The sequence below is a fragment of the Dendrobates tinctorius genome, unplaced genomic scaffold (assembly GCF_039654945.1).
Source record: "Dendrobates tinctorius isolate UK_male_01 unplaced genomic scaffold, ASM3965494v1 ptg000231l, whole genome shotgun sequence".
Classification (NCBI taxonomy): Eukaryota; Metazoa; Chordata; class Amphibia; order Anura; family Dendrobatidae; genus Dendrobates; species Dendrobates tinctorius.
In genome coordinates, this window is record NW_027361898.1 from 24,322,425 (window position 1) to 24,340,842 (window position 18,418).

At 47.0% G+C, this 18,418-nt stretch overlaps 1 protein-coding gene across 1 annotated transcript in view; it reads left to right on the forward strand.

Annotated features, from left to right (window-relative positions):
- Positions 1-18,418, forward strand: part of ATRX (ATRX chromatin remodeler) — a 348,862-nt gene that overhangs the window by 64,601 nt on the left and 265,843 nt on the right. The window contains exons 8-9 of the mRNA XM_073556201.1: positions 14,640-14,749; positions 15,157-15,224. Coding sequence (XP_073412302.1) covers positions 14,640-14,749; positions 15,157-15,224 — 178 coding nt within the window. The remainder of the gene's footprint in view (positions 1-14,639; positions 14,750-15,156; positions 15,225-18,418) is intronic.

Here is an 18,418-nt window from a genome sequence, read left to right on the forward strand (position 1 = left end):
ATCCATCGAGCGATGGTAGACCGGGTTGCAGGAAGACCCCTTCATGAACCCTGTGGGATGATGAGCAGAGAATCTGAGCACCGGAAGGGCTCAGTCCTGGACATATAATCAAAATACATAAGAGAGATAGAAGATAAGGCACTGCTCCTTAACCCCAAAGCAGTTCCATGACTGCTATTCAAGTCGAAAATCACACAGCTGGACCGACCGCCAAAATACCGTCAAAACTGATGCTCAATCCAGAAAAGCAAATGTAGTCTGATTATGTACAAAAGAGAAAAAAAGTGATGGCACTCACCCTTCTGTCGTGAAAATTCTTTATTACTTAAAAGGCATTGGCACAAGAGGAACGTACAGAGAGTGGACAACGGCCGTTTCACGCACTTGCACTTCAACGGGTCCTGAGGCTGGAATACAGGCAGGTGGATATTTAGAAGCACACATGTGGAAACACCTCCTGGTTTCCGACTCATACTCCCCCAATACTCTCTTTTGTACATAATCTGGACATATAAACTCGTAGATCTCTCACCAGATCCAGTTTGTGCAATGACCGTTCTTGGGGGGGGAGACGGACAAAAAGATGGGAGCACAATGTCCTCATTCAAATGAAAACTGGAAACTACCTTAGGAAGAAAGTATGGAACTGGACGCAGGACCACATTGTCCTGGTGAAAAGTCAGATGAGAACGTCAGGAGAGCGCTGCCAGCTCAGAAACCCGTCTGATCGAGGTGATTGCTCCCAGGAAAGCGACCTTTCAGAAAAGGAATGTGAAAGAGAGCTCACGCAGTGATTCAAGCGGAGACTTCTGCAAAACGTCAAGTACCAAATTAAGATCCCAGGGATCCACTGGGGGCTGGTAGGGGGAAACAGAGTGGGCCACTCCCTGAACAAAAGTCTTGAGCGGTTGACAAACGGCCAAATTCCTTTGCAACAGGACTGAGAGCCGAAACCTGTCCCTTAATGGAACTAAGAGCAAGTCTGGACTCCAGACCCGATTGTAGAAAAAAACAAGATAGATGGGAGATGAAACACCATTGGAGCGATTTGGTGAGCTTCACACCAGCGGAAATACGCTTTCCATGTACGGTGGTAAATTCTGGTAGACGAAGGATTGCTCGCCTTAATCATAGTTTGTATGTCCTGGTCGGAGAATCCAACCGATTTCAAAACCGCAGCTTCAACAGCCATGCCGTTAAATTGAGAGACTGAGAACTCTGGTGGAAGAGGGGCCCCTATGATAAAAGATCCGTAAGTCTCCATGGTGTGTCCACTATAAGGTTGACTAACTTTGCGTACCAGGGTCTTCATGGCCAATCCGGGCCGATGAGGATCACGGGAATTCCTTCCGCTTTTATCTTTTTGACTACACTGGGGAGTAGCGGTAGAGGTGGAAATAGGTACGGAAGGGCGTGTCCTAGCTGGCCATGGGAGAGGAAGCTCAGGAGAGAGCTCCCGCTGCCATTGAAAGATTAATCCTGTGCAGGTTTTATTGCCTGCCCTAAATCAAGTGCTGACTGCTGTCTGGAGGTCCCAGAACCAGAGGAGTGCAAGTTGGGTGGTCCGCAGAGAGAGAAATGACCAGGAGGAGACAGCGAGATGCGGGTGGAGGGGAGGCAGGAGTAATACAAGATGGTGCCGCGGCCAGTGAGGACGCTGCAAAATCCAGCGCCGTATGTCAGAAGCGCATGGCGGCCGCTGCAAAGCTCCAGCAGTTTGCACGGGTGGCAGCGGTGGAGGAGGCAGAAAAACCAGGAGGAGATGGAGCAGATGAGGAGGAGGAGATGTCTTTGGAAGATGAGACTGAGGTACCGACGGGGCAGGGGGAAGTGTTATGGCCGTGGTGTCAGAGGCACTGAATGAAGAGAGATCAGGAGGGGAGCCGACCCTGAGGAATGTTTTCAATTTAGTCTCCTCATGTAAGCAGACCCTGCAGGAGGTGCAAGGTGAAATAGCTCACATAAATAAAGCTCTGCAGAAGGTGGATAAGCGCATGGGTGCAGTAGAGGAGAGGGTGAGCACTGCAAAAGACCATGTAGTAAAGCTGCAAAAAGCAGGGAAAAAGTTTGCTCAGGCACTGTCAGAACTGACTGCAAAAAATGAGGACCTGGGTCTAGAAGGAATAACCTCCGTATTGTGGGTCTGGCAGAAAAAACAGAAGGGAGAATTCCCACTGAGTTTATTGAATGTTGGCTGAGAGAGAAGATTGGAGCTGAGATGCTGACAAAAGTTTTTGCCATGGAAAGGGCTGACAGGGTCCCTCCGCAGCCCCCTGCTCTGGGTGCTAACCCCCGTACTATGCTTGCTAAAATACTGAACTACAGGGACAGAGACATTTATTTTCAGGAGGGCCAGAGAAGTGGAGGATCTAACTGTCGACGGATAGAGGATTGCCATTTATCCGGATTATTCAGCTGCTGTCCAAAAGCAGAGAATGAAGTTTACTGGGGTCAAGAGAAGTTGGAGAGACCTGGGGGTGCAGTACTCCATGCTGTTCCCGGCGAGGTTGCGAGTGGTTGCCTTTGAAAAAGTCCAGTTTTTTTCTTTCACCAGAGGATGCGACCCAGTGGATGGATATTAATGCAAAAAAGTTACAAGCTAAAGTGTGCTAATTCGGGTGTGAGCTGTTTCTCATGCCTAGATTGGGAGAGATGAGACTTCTTGCTACATGCTCCCTTTTGGCATTGTTTGCAGATTTTGGAATGTTCAGTCTGTATTTACAGGCTCTTTTTGATGCTGTTATATACAGTTTGGGAGGAGGTGGAGTTCTGACATGAAGTGCTGCGGCGACGCAATGTAATTTCTCATTAATGTGGAATGTTTTAGTAGATTTGCACTAATGTACAGAGTTGTGGTTTCGATGGTGACGGGAGGGGAAAGTCGAACAAAGAGTGTGTGTATTGGGCAGAGGAGCCCTCCTCTCGATGAGCGGAAGATAGTATAGTTTTGGGAGGGGAAAGGAGGGGAGGAAGTTTAGGGGGGAGGGTCTGGAAGACTGCTTGTATGGAAGGGAGGGGTTGATGTACAGTACAAAAACAAGGACACTCAAAATAGGACACAGTCATGTCACCCCAATTGGCACATATATACAGGAGATTGGGTTAGTTGATTTGTGGAGGGTGAGACATATTGGGGAAAGGGGGTACTCATGTTATTCACCGGCACACAGCACCCTGTCTAGAATAGACATGGCTTTGGGAAATGAGATGGATTCAATGGTGAAGGAGGTGAGGTACCTGCCTAGGGCAGTCTCGGATCACTGCCCAGTTGAGGTGGAGTTGCGGTCGGCAGAGACACTGGTCGGGCGCAGGGGAGAGTGGAAAATTCACCTTAACTGGTTGAATAGCTTAGATCTAGAGGGAATACAATGGGAGGTGGTGGAGTATTTTACCTTTAATGAGGGTAGCGCTGAGATGTCTGTTTGGGATGCTATGAAGGTGTATCTGAGAGGGTTATTTAGAGATATTAGTAGATGTAAGGCAAAGACAAAGCAGCTGGAGAATGAAGCGATAGAGAGGTTAAAGGAAGCTGAGGACGAAATGGTGACTCTCAACACGGTGGAAGCTAGAAACAGAATGACGGTTGCACAAAAGAATGTAGATAAAATCTTCCTGAACCGAGCCGAAAGGAGAAGGGAATTCCAGCGGCTGGCTTTTTATCAAGATGGTGAGTGTGTGGGACACATGTCGCTGGTGGCTTCGGCCCAGAGGGGTACCTCACATGTGCATTCTCTGTTTTCGGGGGATGGCACTAGAGTGTCGGAAAGTGTGGACATTTTGAATGTTTTCACTGAATTTTACACAGATTTGTACTCCTCGTGCGGGAGCATCGGTTGAGGACACTGGCTTTTTTTTTTTTTTTTTAGAGGGGATTGAACTTCCCAGACTGGAGAATGAGGACAGAGTGTCTGGAGGCTCCCATCACTGATGAGGAGTTGAGAAGGGCCCTGGGGTCAATGACGAAAGGGAAAGCACCGGGGATGGATGGGCTTCCAGTGGATATTTTTAAAGGGATGGAAGAGGTGTTAATACCAAAACTTAAAGTGGTGTTGGAAGAGGCCAGAAGTAAGGGGATCTTGCCGTTGTCTGAGAGAAGCTTATAATAGTTGTCTTCCCAAAGGAAGATAAGGATCCTCAGATGCCAGAATCATATAGACCAATTTGACTGCTCACAACGGATGTTAAACTCCTGGCCAAGGTGTTGGCAATTAGGCTGTCGGGTGTTGTTTCTAAATTAGTACACCCAGACCAGTTTGGATTCATGCCTGACAGGTCTACGGCTGTCAACCTGAGAAGGCTTTTCTTGAATATGTTGTTGCAAGCCGATAACTCTGGCCAGAGGGTGGTGGCATCGTTGGATGCCCATAAGGCATTTGACAGTGTGGAATGGAGCTATTTATGGCAGGTCCTGCTTCATTTGGGATTTAGCCCACATTTTATTTCTTGGGTTCGGTTATTATATACGCAGCCACTGGATAGGATAAGAGCGAATGGAATGCTATCACACACAGTAGAACTTCACAGAGGGACGAGGCAGGGGTGTCCGCTCTCCCCTCTTTTATTTGCGCTGGCGATGGAACCACTGGCTACCAAAATTTGGCAATCGAGGGAGGTTTCCGGATTCAAATACGGCCTGGTAGAGGAAAAAATTGCGCTATACGCAGACGATGTCTTGCTGTTTCTAAGTGACCCAAAAACATCGTTGGGTAATGCCATACAACTTATTGAAGAGTTTGGGAGGTTGTCGGGATTGGTGATCAACTGGGGTAAATCCAATTTGTTTGCAATAGACGACACGATGGAAGGTTTAAGGTGAACAGTAGAGGAGGGCAGGCTTAAAGTAGTGGATCAATTTATGTATTTAGTAATATGGGTATCGCTGCTAATCACAGATTTACATAAAAACCTGACCCCCATGTTAGATGCTCTCAAGGGGAAAATAGGAGCTTGGATTAAGCTGCCCTTGTCGGTAGTGGGCCGGGATAATTTAATTAAAATGATTCTGATGCCCAAAATTTTGTTTATTCTGCATAATGCACCTGTCTGGATATTTCAGGGGAAATTAGACACCCTCGTATTATACTGGAAACCCTTCAACGCCCTAAGGATGATGGTTGTCTGGCCTTGCCTAATCCAGAAATATACTTCCTTGCGGCCCAGTGCCAGCACTTGAGAGGGTGGTCGCTTGAAGCGACTTCTGGTGGGATGCAACACATTTTGGAAAAACTGACAAATCGGTGTCCAGTGGTACAATGTTTGGAGGATGGCTCACTGGGGGTGCTTGAGAAACTTTTCCCCACATTATCTCTGATAAACTTTGGAGAAGGGTTAAACAAATTCGGGGGGTTACTGGCCAGACCCGGTTCTCGCCAATTTGGGATAATATTAATCTACCAGAATTCATAGATGCATGGGAAAACTGGGCGAATGGCAGGATAGAGGGATCCATTTTGTTTTCCAGATTGTGGACCCACAGGGACTGAAATCCTTTTCTCAGCTACAATCGGAATTTGGGCTCAGAGATTCGGGTGGGTTCCGCTATGCACGGATGAAGCATGCATTTATAGCTCAGTGTAAGGGTTGCAATCTTGAAATACAGGGGAATATTGTCTTGGAGTATGAAGGGGTCTACAAGTGGGGTTATATCCTCATTGTATGGGGATCTGTTGCATGCTTTCCTATTGAAATTCCCAATTGGCGCCAGGGCCAAGTGGCAGGGTGAGTTGGGCCCTTTGGTGGATGAGAGATGGGAGTCCGCTCTGGGGTGGATCACAAAATTATCGCTGAGTGAGCCGTATAGACTGTCTCGGCTCTGTATATAATACACAGAATGTACAAGTCCCCGGATGTGCTGTTCAAGGCTGGTCTAAGAACAACGTCTGAATGTCCCCGATGCCGAAATGAAGGCGCAGGTATATTTCATATGATGTGGACGTGCCCGAAGTTGTTTTCTTTCTGGATGGTGGTCTTGTGTCGGGTAGAGGGAGCATACAGATGTGTGGTTCCAAAGGATCCAGTGGTATGATTTTTGGGTGATGTGGATGAGATTATAGTAGATAATACTATGAAGACAGCAATAGCCAGACTACTCTATATGGCTCGGAAAGTGATTGCGAGAAATTGGATACAAGAGGAGCCGCCCTCGAGAGGAGAATATCTTAAATATGTGAAAAATACCATTATGCTAGAAAAGGAGGTTTACAAAAAAGAGGGAAATTGGCGCTATATGAAAAGCTATGGACGCCTTGGCTAGAGTTTGGTTAAGGTCTCCGGTATGTGCTGGGGGGGCCTAGAGGTACCTTGAATATTTGAGAGGCTACCTGCAATGTCACGAATAGTGGAAGGATATTACTAACCTTTATTTTTCTCTCCAGATGAAGAATTTATGGACAATACATGCGGTCTAATAGGGTTCGGGGGGGGTGGGGGGGGGTTGTTAATATGCAAAAATGTTTACTTTTGTAAAATTTGTATCCTGATATGCTTTTTCTGAATAAAAATCTACTTGAGAAAAAAGAAATGGGTACGGAAGGGAGAACTGTGCCCAAGATATCGCTAGTGCATAGAGACCGATTGCCAGCGGGTCGCGAGATCTGGACACAAACTGCGGAACCTTGTGCTTGAGTCTGGACGCTATTAGGTCGACGTCTGGAGTCCCCCACTTGAGGTAGTTTCTGTAGAAGACTGACTGGTTCAGAGACCATTTGCTTGCGGCCAGCCCTTGGCTGAGAGTCTGCCGCCTAGTTTTAGACTCCTGGTATGTGCACCGCTGAAATTGCTTGAACATTCTGCTTGGCCCAAGACGAGATCCGAGCGACCTCTGACATTATTGCCCAACTTCGAGTTCCCCCTTAGTGGTTGATGTACACCACCGCCGTGGCGTTGTCAGAATGAACTCATATCGGACATCCGTGAAGAAGTTCCTGCCAATGTACCAGGGAATGGACTATTACTCGGAGTTCCAGAATATTGATGGGGATGGTTGATTCCTGAGCTGACCACCAACCCTGGACCGTCAGGTCCTGGAAAACTGCTCCCCAGCTGAGAAGGCTGGCGTGCGTCGTGACTACCTTCCAATGAATGGGGAGGAAAGACCTCCTGAGACGGATCGACTGGGAATGCTCCCACCATCTCAGGGACTTTTTTTTTTTTTTTTAAATCCACGGTGGAATCGAGACCACCTGGTCCAGGGAACAGATCAACTTGTCCCATCTCGCCAGAAGGAAGAGTTGGAGAGGGCGCATGTGAATTTGAGCAAATGGAACCGCTTCCATCAAGGCAACCATTTTGCCTAGTACGCTTATGCAGAAGTAGGGGAAGCGAGCTCTGGGATCGAACTCCGTGTATGAGAACCAGAGATTTTTCCTTGGGTAGAACGATCTTTGCTTGGGCGGTGTCGAGCATTCCCAGAAAAAACAGATGTTGGACCTGGGGTCAGAGAGAACTTCGTTGTGTTGACTATCTAGCCCAGCCGAGTGAGTGTGTCCAGGGTGATCTGCACACTCTCCTGACATGCTACAGAGGATGCAGCCTTGATGAGGATATCGTCTAAATAGGGAATGGCGAGGATGCCTCTGCCGTGTAGAATAGCCATCGCTGTTGCCATCACCTTGGTACAAACTCTGGGGGAGGTAAGCTAAGCCAAACGGCAGTGCCGTGAATTGGAAGTGAAACCCCTGAATGGTGAAACAAAGGAATCTCTGGTGTGAGGGAAAGATGGGAATGTGCAGGTACGCATCTTGAATGTCCACCGAACAGAGGAATTCCCCTGGTTCCATGGAGGTGATCACGGATCGAAAGGACTCCATCTTGAAGTGATGCAGACATACATATTTGTTCAGTAGTTTGAGGTCCAGAATGGGACGAACTGAGCTGTCCTTCTTTGGAACCACAAACCGGTTGGAATGAAAACCTGAGAAGCGCTCTTGTATGGGAGCGCAGACGATGATGCTTGTTTCGAAAAGGGAGTTGATGGCCTTGAAAAACCCTGGAATGCGAGGGGTATTTTTTGGTGGACAGGACTCGAAAACGCGATATCGAGGGACAGTAGAAAACTATCTTGTAACCATAGGAGACGACGTCTCGTACCCAGGCGTTGTCTACTACGGATAGCCACTCGTCCCGAAACTGAAGGAGACGACTGCCTACCCTGAGAGGATTCCCAGGTGGGGGCACCCCGACATGCAGATGAAAATCTGTAGGTGCCTGACCTGCTGGGCCGGCGATGGGTAGGTCTTGAGCACCAGGTCGGGGCTGGCTTAATGGAGGGTCCTTTCCTTTGTTGACACATAGGGGATCTGTCCTGTCTTGGGTTACTCTGTGGTTGAAACCTCCGAAAAGACCAAAAAGGAACTGTGCGGTGGGGCCTACGCTTGACCCTCTGTTGTGGTAGAAGCGTACTCTTCCCTCCCGTAGCGTTAGAGATTTTGTCCAGCTCTTCTCCATATAGGCGAGAGCCTTGGAAGGGAAGACCTGTGAGGGACTTTTTTGATGCAGAGCCGCGTTCCAGGCTTTAAGCCACAGGACCCTGCGGATCGCGACGATGTTGCCAGCTGCTATGGCTGAGCAGGCGGCTACATCCAGAGACGCGGACAAAAGGTATTTACCCGCGTGGCCGATCTGGTCCGCCAGATCAGCTAGATCATCAGCCGGGGCCCCGGCGACTGTACCTTGGCGGAGATGCTTTGCCCATGCGGAGACTACCTTAGGCATCGAAGTGGCGGCGAAGGATGGGCAGAGTGAAGAGCCCGCGGCCTCGAAGGGGGACTTAGCCAGAGCCTCGATGTGTCTGTCAGAGGGTTCCTTTTAGAGAGGAACTGTCAGACAGGGAGTATGGTCTTTGTGGCCAGCTGGGAGACTGGGGGGGTCCACCGAAGGAGATTCTCCCCACTTGTTAAGCAGGTCAGGCTGAAAAAGGATACAGGACACTCATGCGTTTTCTTTGGAAACGCTTGTCTGGGTGCTGCCATTCCATCGGCAAAGGTCCTGTTGAACTTGTCGTAGTTGGCAAAAGACGGGAAGGGCGCTTCATTTTCCTGAAAGACAGTCTGTTCAGAAGGCGAGAACTCAGGGTCTTTAATATCAAGAGTCTCATTAACCGCGACAATTAAACTATCCACCGTGTCACGCAATTTTAAGACCTGTGCTGGATCCAGATCAGAATCTGACTCAGAACGGGGATCTGACTCTTAACGCCTCTGGAGCGTCCGATAGAAGAGAGGAAGCTGGCGCCCTGGAAGGCGGTGATGGAGATGATGAGCTGGATGGTGAGGCAATGCGGGCACGCCTTTTTGAAGATCTGGACTTCCTACGAGGTGAATCCCTTTGGGTATGCGAGGGGTTAATATCCGACGCATCAAAAGGAGGTAGCTGTGACCCGCTAGCAGGTGCAGGATTGGGAAGCCGTTCCAAAACTGAGACCAAAGTGTGAGATACCTTGGTTAGGTCAGCTACTGACTTGAGATAGAGATGTCACCAATTCAGGAGGGGGCGCACTCGTTGCGAGTAGTGGGAGGCTCCTGGGACATTATATTAGATGGTCTGCAATTAAGGCAGAGGGATGAGGTCTGACCAGAGGGAAACTTCTTGTTACAGGAAGAACATGCGACGTATACTAGAATGGGAGTGAGGCTCCCTAAGGATTGACATAGAGGGAGAGAAAAGCTATGTGCCAGGGGAGATCTGCCAGGGATGAGAGCCGACACCCCCCCGTGACAGAGCTTACAGACCTGGGTCCTGGCCTGGTGCAATTAATTGAGAAGAGCTGCAGAGTGCCAGACAGGGATCTGCTGCTGTGAGGCTGCAGAGCGGTGAGAGGAGACGCTGAAGTAGTGGCCTACCGGAAGCTGCTGCTGTGAGGCTGCAGAGCGGTGAGAAGATGGCGCTGCTTCATGGGTGGAGCCTGTTAGGTGCGCAGAATTCCTGGTTGATTTAAGGATGGGGGGGGCTCTGGAGGAGGCACGCAGCGCTGCAGGGCCAGTGAAGAGAGAGCTGGGCCAGAGAAGAGAGAGCTGTGCTTATAGGCCAGGAAGGGTGGCCAGAGCCAGGCGGAGCGTTGGCGTCAGTGATTGGCTGGCCAGCGGGAGTCGTGGCCTAGCGCTGTAGTAGGCCCAAATTGAAGCCGGGGACTAAAGTAGAGATGGGAGGCCGCAGGGGGAAGAGGGGAAGTGCAGTAGGCGCTGCAAATCGCCAGAGGAGCCAGGGATGGGACCGTAAGATGGCGATGTAAAATGGATACCCCATGGATGTTCTCCACCCTCTGGTCAAGACCTCTAGAATATAAAAATATATGAAGATTTTTTTTTTTTTTTTTTTTAAATTTAAGGAGCCCCCTGCTGCCAAATTCATACCTGTCCAGAAGATCCCGTATCCCTCTTCGCAGATATGGCTCTGGCAGACGAATCTGTATGTAGACCTTGGGGCCACTGGGCATCTCCGGTAGCCGTCGGGTAATGATTCAGTCTTCCTTCCCTGAGCAACCGGCTATGGAGGGCTGGCGACATAGGGGCATGGTGGCAAGGACCAGTCCGCATCTTCCTTCTTCCTCCCCTGAGTGACCGGTTATGGAGGGTGGGCAGCGTGGGGGGGTAGTGGCAAGATGCCACAAACATGCTTGAAGTGTTAGGAGGCATGGGAGTCCTGCCTGGTAGACAGAAGAGGGTATAGTATTGACGCATTCCCACACTGTTCTCCCGGTCTCTAGGGGGGAGAGCGGAGTGACCAGTTACACTCCCATCTCCCAGATCACAAGCTGTATCTGAAAAATAGACATTAATAAAAAAAAAAAAAAGCAACCAAGTCTAATGGCAGATACGGGGCTAAGAGCAGCCAGTGTCCACCTCCTACTGACACTAAGCTAAAACTGATTTAGCTTTATGCCAGTTGGTGGGTGTATACTGCTGGGGAGGAGCCTAACCCTTTTTTTGCATAGTGTCAACCTAGTGGCAGTAGCATACACCCATGGTTTCCTGTGTCCCCCAATGAAGTGAGAGAGAAATATTTTTACTTCTATAATGACGTTGCAGTTTGTCTTTGTTTTGTATGTGATGTTTTAAATTAAGCTGCTTTTTTTGGCTTTGACAAACCTTTACTGGTAGTCGTATGTATTATATGCGTTTCTACCTATGGATTTTCCACATATAATGCAATTCTATTGGGGAAATCTGCACACTCAGCGTGCATGCAGGATAAGTTGACAAATTGCAGATTTCATACCCACAGCAAGTCAGTTTACGAAAGGTAAAAAGAGAGAAGAAACGGTGGGCATTAGATTTTTATAAATCCCATCCACTTTGCTGGAACTGTAATTTCTTTTTGTTATTTGTGCAGCTATGTCGCTTACCCCATCTGCAGGGCATTGCAGTAGCGTATGTGTCCATGGTTATGACCACTCATAGTGACAGTTTCAAGTGGTCTTAACCATGAATACCTAAACTACTTCAGTGCCCTGCACATGGATTAAGCGACATAACTTATCAGAAGAACATTTCCAATTGCAGGTATTTAATAATATTATACCTACAACATATTGAGAGAGGATTTTTGGAGATGGGAATACCCTTTTAACATTCAAGACAATGTTCAACAGATACCATCATTGGTGCTAAGTTTCTAATTTCTGAGGGGTCCCACAGTAGGGAACAGTCAGGAGAATGGGAGTCCTTACCTCCTTGTTAGTTGGCCTTTCAAAATGGGAATTACAGGAAATCTTTCATGGTTTTTGGTCCCTAGCAGTGGGACTCTTGGGTATATAAAGAAAAAGGGGTCAACAAATTATGAATGTTCTACTATAGATGTACTTGTATTAGGAAAGCTCCATCAGTGTCCTTGTTTTACTGTTGATTCTAGATTCTGTTAGCTCTTTTTCTAGCCCTTGGCCTGAAATAAGAGCTTTTTAGTCACCAGTGTTGGGCAGGAATGAGGCGGGCTGACTCAGTAGTCAGGTCAAAGGGGTTGTTAGGTCAAAACAGATAAGTCTGCAGTCACTCTGTGTGACTGCAGGCTTCAGATTTACCCCCAACATACAGTGCGTACGCTGGGGGGGGGTTCAAAAGTCTGCAGTCATACAGAGTGACTGCACACTTAACGATTTTGACCGGACAACCCGTTTAAGCCAGCTCTGTTTTCTGTGACCGTATAGATTAAAGGGGTTGTCCAGGATTTTCACATAATCTCAGTGCATATCTGGGCTGCAGAATTATGACTATAAGTAAGTTACTTTGTCACCAGTTTGCACGGTTTTCTAGATATTCTGAACAGAACATCCAAGGGGGGGTGTGTTCTAGCATTGAAATGAGAACTGGTCGTTTCCTCCTACTCTACTAAAAACATGCCGTCTGTAGCAACAACCCCACCCTCCATAGCTACAGGCCCTCCCCGGCCACATAAAGAAGCCCTCCTCACACAGTAACAAATCTTCCCCGCCGCTCCATTCCCCCCCCACACCACGCAGGTCCGTCTCACCCCAGTCTTCTTCACATTGCCGGTGAAAGCTGCAGCCGGGAATGAGCGGGTCATGTGACAGGCGGGCTGAAGTGCCATGCACAGAGCCTGTCACATGACCCGCTCCTTCCCTGCTGCAGCTTTCACCGGCAATGTGAAGACCAGAGGAGAATGGAGCGGCAGGGAGGCGAATGGGGAAGGGGGGGGGAATTGAGCGACGGGGAGGATTTGTTACTGTGAGGAGGGCTTCTTTATGTGGCCGGGGAGGGCCTGTAGCTATGGAGGCTGGGGTTGTTGCTACAGACGGCATGTTTTTAGTAGAGTAGGAGGAAACGACCAGTTATCATTTCATTGCCATAACACACCCCCCCTTGGACATTCTGTTCAGAATATCTAGAAAACCGTGCAAACTGGTGACATAAAGTAGTGGTCCCCAACCTTTTTTGCACCAGGGATCGGTTTCAAGCAAGACCATTCTTCCATGGCAGGGCGGGGATGGAGGTGTGGCAGGGGAGGGGCTTTGGTCATAAGGGGGCGGGGCTATGGACACTGTTGTAGTTTAGCAGTGCATACTTATAATTAAATAACATTTATAATGTGACTCAACTCACCATAGGTTTTGAATGAGTGCTCCATCACTCCCTTCTCCCCATCATTGCCTTCACCCCATCACTCCCTTCTCCCCATCATTGCCTTCACCCCATCACTCCCCTCTCTCCATCACTGCCGTCTCCCCATCACTCCCCTCTCCCCATCATTGCCTTCACCCCATCACTCCCCTCTCCCCATCATTGCCTTCACCCCATCACTCCCCTCTCCCCATCACTGCCGTCTCCCCATCATTGCCTTCACCCCATCACTCCCCTCTCCCCATCACTGCCGTCTCCCCATCATTGCCTTCACCCCATCACTCCCCTCTCCCCATCATTGCCTTCACCCCATCACTCCCCTCATGGCCTTCTCCTCATGTCCCCCTCTCCTCCAGGGCCAGGCTACACAAACACAGACCGACACACACACACACACACACACACACACACACACACACACACACACACACACACACACACACACACACACACACACGTACACATACATGTACACACACAGACAGACATGTACACACACAGACAGACATGTACACACACAGACAGACATGTACACACACAGACAGACATGTACACACACAGACAGACATGTACACACACAGACAGACATGTACACACACACAGACAGACATACACACAGACAGACATACACACACACACACAGACAGACAGACAGACAGACAGACAGACAGACAGACACAGACAGACATACACACACCACCTCTCTCCTCTCACCTGTCGCAGCATCGCCCGCGCTTCCTTGCTCTGACACAGCAGCGGCGCGCTCCTCTCTGTGTCTGTCAGAGACAGGAAGCGCGGGCGGCGGGCAGGAAGCTGGACGGGTCCTTGCAGCTCCGCTCCTGCTATTCCCTCTTGCAGGCAGCGGAGCTGCTTGATCGCTCCCTGGCCACCGCTACACACGCCGCTAAGAACTGCTGCGCGTCGCCCCAGCCCCCGCTACGCCACTGACCGCCCCTGGCTCCCCTTGTGTCCGCGGACCGGCAAGGGCACTGCAGCGGCCCGGTGCTGGGCCGCGGACCGGCGGTTGGGGACCCCTGACATAAAGTAAATTACTTAATGTCATAATTTTGCAGCCCAGATATGCACTGAGATTATGTGAAAAGCCCGGACAACCCCTTTAAATAGCGTCAAAGCTTGAAAATTATCATTCAGCGAGCCCTCTTCATATTAGTCACTAGCCATGTGCCGGCACAGGAATATCTATTAGGGGACATCGGTGAGCCTTCCCTAATGATAGTACATAAGTAGTTATACCATAATCCTATTTGTCTACCACCACTTTACTTTTTTCTTATACAATAAATACGGTTACTTACATAAACTGGAAAACCCAAGACAGAGTACATGCTTCCACAGGCTTTAACTCTTGTCTTTATCGGTGAATTTTCATTGGGACAAAAAAATCAGCTGAATACTTAGCAATGCAAGGTGCTAGTATTAAATTTTGTGGCTGTACTGATGCCAGGCAACTTTTATTGCAGTCATAAGGATAGTACACAGTTTTACTTAAGTAGATGTAATTGGACTTTTTAATCGCACACCCCTGATCCCTGTTGTTCTTTCTTGTAGAGGAAGGCCTCCACGGGATTGTGACTTGTACAGCATGTGGACAACAAGTAAATCACTTTCACAAAGACTCCATTTGCAGGCATCCTGCTCTCAAAGTCCTCATTTGTAAGGTATACATGATTGTGTTCTGAGACGTTTATCTAAGCAGCCTTAACCAGATAAGTAATTGTAGCTTTCAATTCTGACTAAAAAAGTGGCATCCTCTTTATTAGGCCTTTGCTCTGGCCCCTCTATACTATAGTCTCCATATTGTTGATTGTTGCAGGTTTGGCTGATTTAGGTAGATCTGGTTTTTGAGCATGTTCAGATCAGTAGGACACCAGAATAATAAAGGAGTAAGCCATTCAGGTATTTGTAACCATATTGATGCACAGGTGCTCATTTCATGTCCATACTGAATCAGGTGTAAACCTCAGATTGGTGAATTTTGTAGTGTTTTCACCTGTTTTAACGTATTTTTGTACATTTTTAATAAGGTTTTTCTTGCTTTTTTGTCGTTTCTGACTTTTAATCTCAGACTTGCTATAAGTATTACATGAGTGATGACATCAACCGTGATGCCGATGGAATGGATGAACAATGTCGGTGAGTTGCATTCCTCCTCCATCTTATCCTATAAAGGGATTATATTGTCTGAATGCATAATGCATTGTTTACAAAGGGGAAATGAGCATTCATGGACAACACTTGTATTGAATGAGTCAGAATTCTGAGCTGTTATAAATTCTCTGCACAGCCATGACCTCCATGTTTATTGCTTACGGTTTCATGTTATCTGTGGAAAAGACTGTCACACTGTGCAAGGGCTGTAATCGTGCCCACTGCTCTACGTGTGATATCCTCCTCTACCTGTGAATGTGCTGAGCAAGATGTCTGTTAACATTGAATGTGTATTCAGCTCTTTCACATGTAGAGCCATGACTACTTCTTGTCAGGAGGCCGCCCAGATGGATGGACAGAACTTTTTTTTCACTTCATCTAAACATTGTGATTAGATGCTCATATAGGATACATGTACTACTGAATACAATAATTTGGATAGTGATAGAATTTTCATTCATTTTTAAACCTTAGGTTAAATTTAGACAGGTTGATATTTTCCAAAGGAGCAACACATCTTTTGTCACCCCCCCCCCCCCCCCCCCCCAAACTCCCAAATGCAAAAAAAAAAAGAGTGTTTTAAATAAAACGGACCTGGCTGCAGCTGTGGAGCCCAGCTTTGATTCATGCTACCTTTGGTTTGGGAAGCATGAATTTACTGCCATGTTCCCTTTATAGGTATAATTTTAATAGGGCTAAGATACCTATATGGCTATATAGTTTGAGGGCTGCTGATTTTCTTTTTTTTTTTTAAATCTGAAAGTCTTCAATCCCATCGTGATGGCTTTCTTTTAAATCTAAACCATGAACATTCTGACTATATACAATGGGGAAAATAAGTATTTGATACACTGCCGATTTTGCAAGTTTTCCCACCTACAAAGAATGGAGAGGTCTGTAACTTTTATTGTATGTACACTTCAACTGTCAGAGATGGAATCCAGAAAATCACATTATGGAAGTATTTGATCACCTGCCAACCAGCAAGAATTCTGCCTCTCACAGACCTGTTAGTTTGTCTTTAAAAAGCCCTCCTACTCTGTACTCATCATCTGTATTAATTGCATCTGCTTGAAGTTGTTACCTGTATAAGACAGCTGTCCACACACTCAATCACACTTCAACCTCTCCACCATGTCCAAGACCAAGGAGCTGTCTAGGGACACCAGGGACAAAATTGTAGACCTGCACAAAGCTGCGATGGGCTACAGGACAAGAAGCAAGCACCTTGGTGAGAAGGCAATTAGAAAATGGAAGAAATACAAGATGACTGTCAATCTTCCTCAGTCTGGGGCTCCTCGTGGGGTCAGAATGATTCTGAGAGAGGTCAGGAATCTGCCCTGAATTACATGGGAGGACTTGGTCAAATGACCTAAAGAGAGATGGGACCACAGTCTCAAACATTAGCATTAGGAACACCCTATGCTGTCATGGATTAAAATCCTGCAGGACACGCAAAGTGCCCCTGCTCACGCCAGCACATGTCGTGTTTGAAGTTTGCTAAATACCATCTGGATAATCCAGAGGAGGCATGGGAGAAGGTCATGTGGTTCGATGAGACCAAAATAGATCTTTTTGGTATCAACTCCACTTGCGGTGTTTGGAGGAAGAAGAAGCATGTTAAGGGAAACCTCATACTTTGAGGGTGCTTTTCTGCAAAGGGGACAGGACAACTGCACTTTATTGAAGGGAGGAGGAATGGGGTCATGTATCGCGATATTTTGCCCAACAACCTCCTGAGTAAGAGCATTGAAGGTGGGTCGTCGCTGCATCTTGCAACATGACAAATGGAAAGAGGGAGGCATAGCTAAGGAAGATTATAATGCAATCTGCACAACCTGTAGGACACAAATCAGATTAGCTAAAGCGGACAATTAATTAAGGCTTGCCAGAGATGTCAAAGCAAAGAAAAAATTTTGGGGATATGTCAAAAGTAAAAGAAAAGTCAAAAGATGCTATAGGATTTTTACAGGATGAAAATGATGAAATGGTAAAAAAACGATGTTGAGAAAACCGAACTTTTAAATTCCTATTTTGCATCTGTTTTCTCTCAGAAAGGAAATGTAACATCAACGGATCTTCACTGTCCTATTAAAGGACTAGAAGAATCCAGGCTATCTATAAACAGACTGAGGTAATACTTAGCTGGCTGACATAAATGAATTCAAGTCTCCAGGTCCAGATGACTTGCATCCCAGAGTACTCAAGTAGATAGCAGAAGAAATTTTTGAACCACACTCCATAATCATTGAAAATTGTCGGAGAACAGGAGAAGTCCCAGAAGACTGGAGAAGAGCAAATGTTCTCTTAAAAAAAGGGAAGAAGGAGGAAGCAGGGAACTATAGGCTGGTGAGTCAGATATCTATACCAGGAAAGATCCTTCAACAAATTATTAAACAACATTTATGTAAGTACCTAGATAACAATGAAGTGATTAACCAAAGTCAGCATGGGTTTGTAACTAATAAGTCATGTGAGACTAACTTAATTTCCTTCTATGACAGAATCACTGACAGGGTGAGTCAGGGAAATGCTGTAGATATAGTATATCTTGAGCATTTGACACCATCCTTATTGAAAAAATGACTACATACGGAATAGAAAAATATTTAGAATTGAGAGTCCTCAGTGGTTGATACCTTTTAATGGCTAACTGAAAATATGGTAACAAATTTCAAGCTTTCTAGACTACTCGGGTCTCTTCATGAGGCTAACTAATACATAATCTGAAGAATCACATTTATACACAACACAGCAGAGAAATAATGCAGTAGATAAGACAAGTGACGTGAGGCAGAAAGATCATCATGGGAGAGGGAGAAACAGTTGTGGCCATAAATATTGGAACAGTTCATAGATGAGGAGGGTGAAACTGTCATTGTCCAGTGTTTGAGGTCTGATCCATGGTCCTGATGCCTCCACAAGGTCAGAGGAGAAAATTCCTTAACTTATGTAAAAAGACACAAATCCTTGAGACACATTCATTCCTGCACTGAGTGTGTCAAAGGTTGTCATAAGTTTATACTCCCAGACTCTTCTGTCTCTCTGAGAATTGACGTTACCTTTCCATACAAGTAGCCTCCTGTATATGGTGCTGTCATCAGGCATACAAAAATGTTTTGTCACAGGGTAGATGTACCCTTTTTTTTTTTTTTTTTTTTTTTTTTTATTGTGTGGCG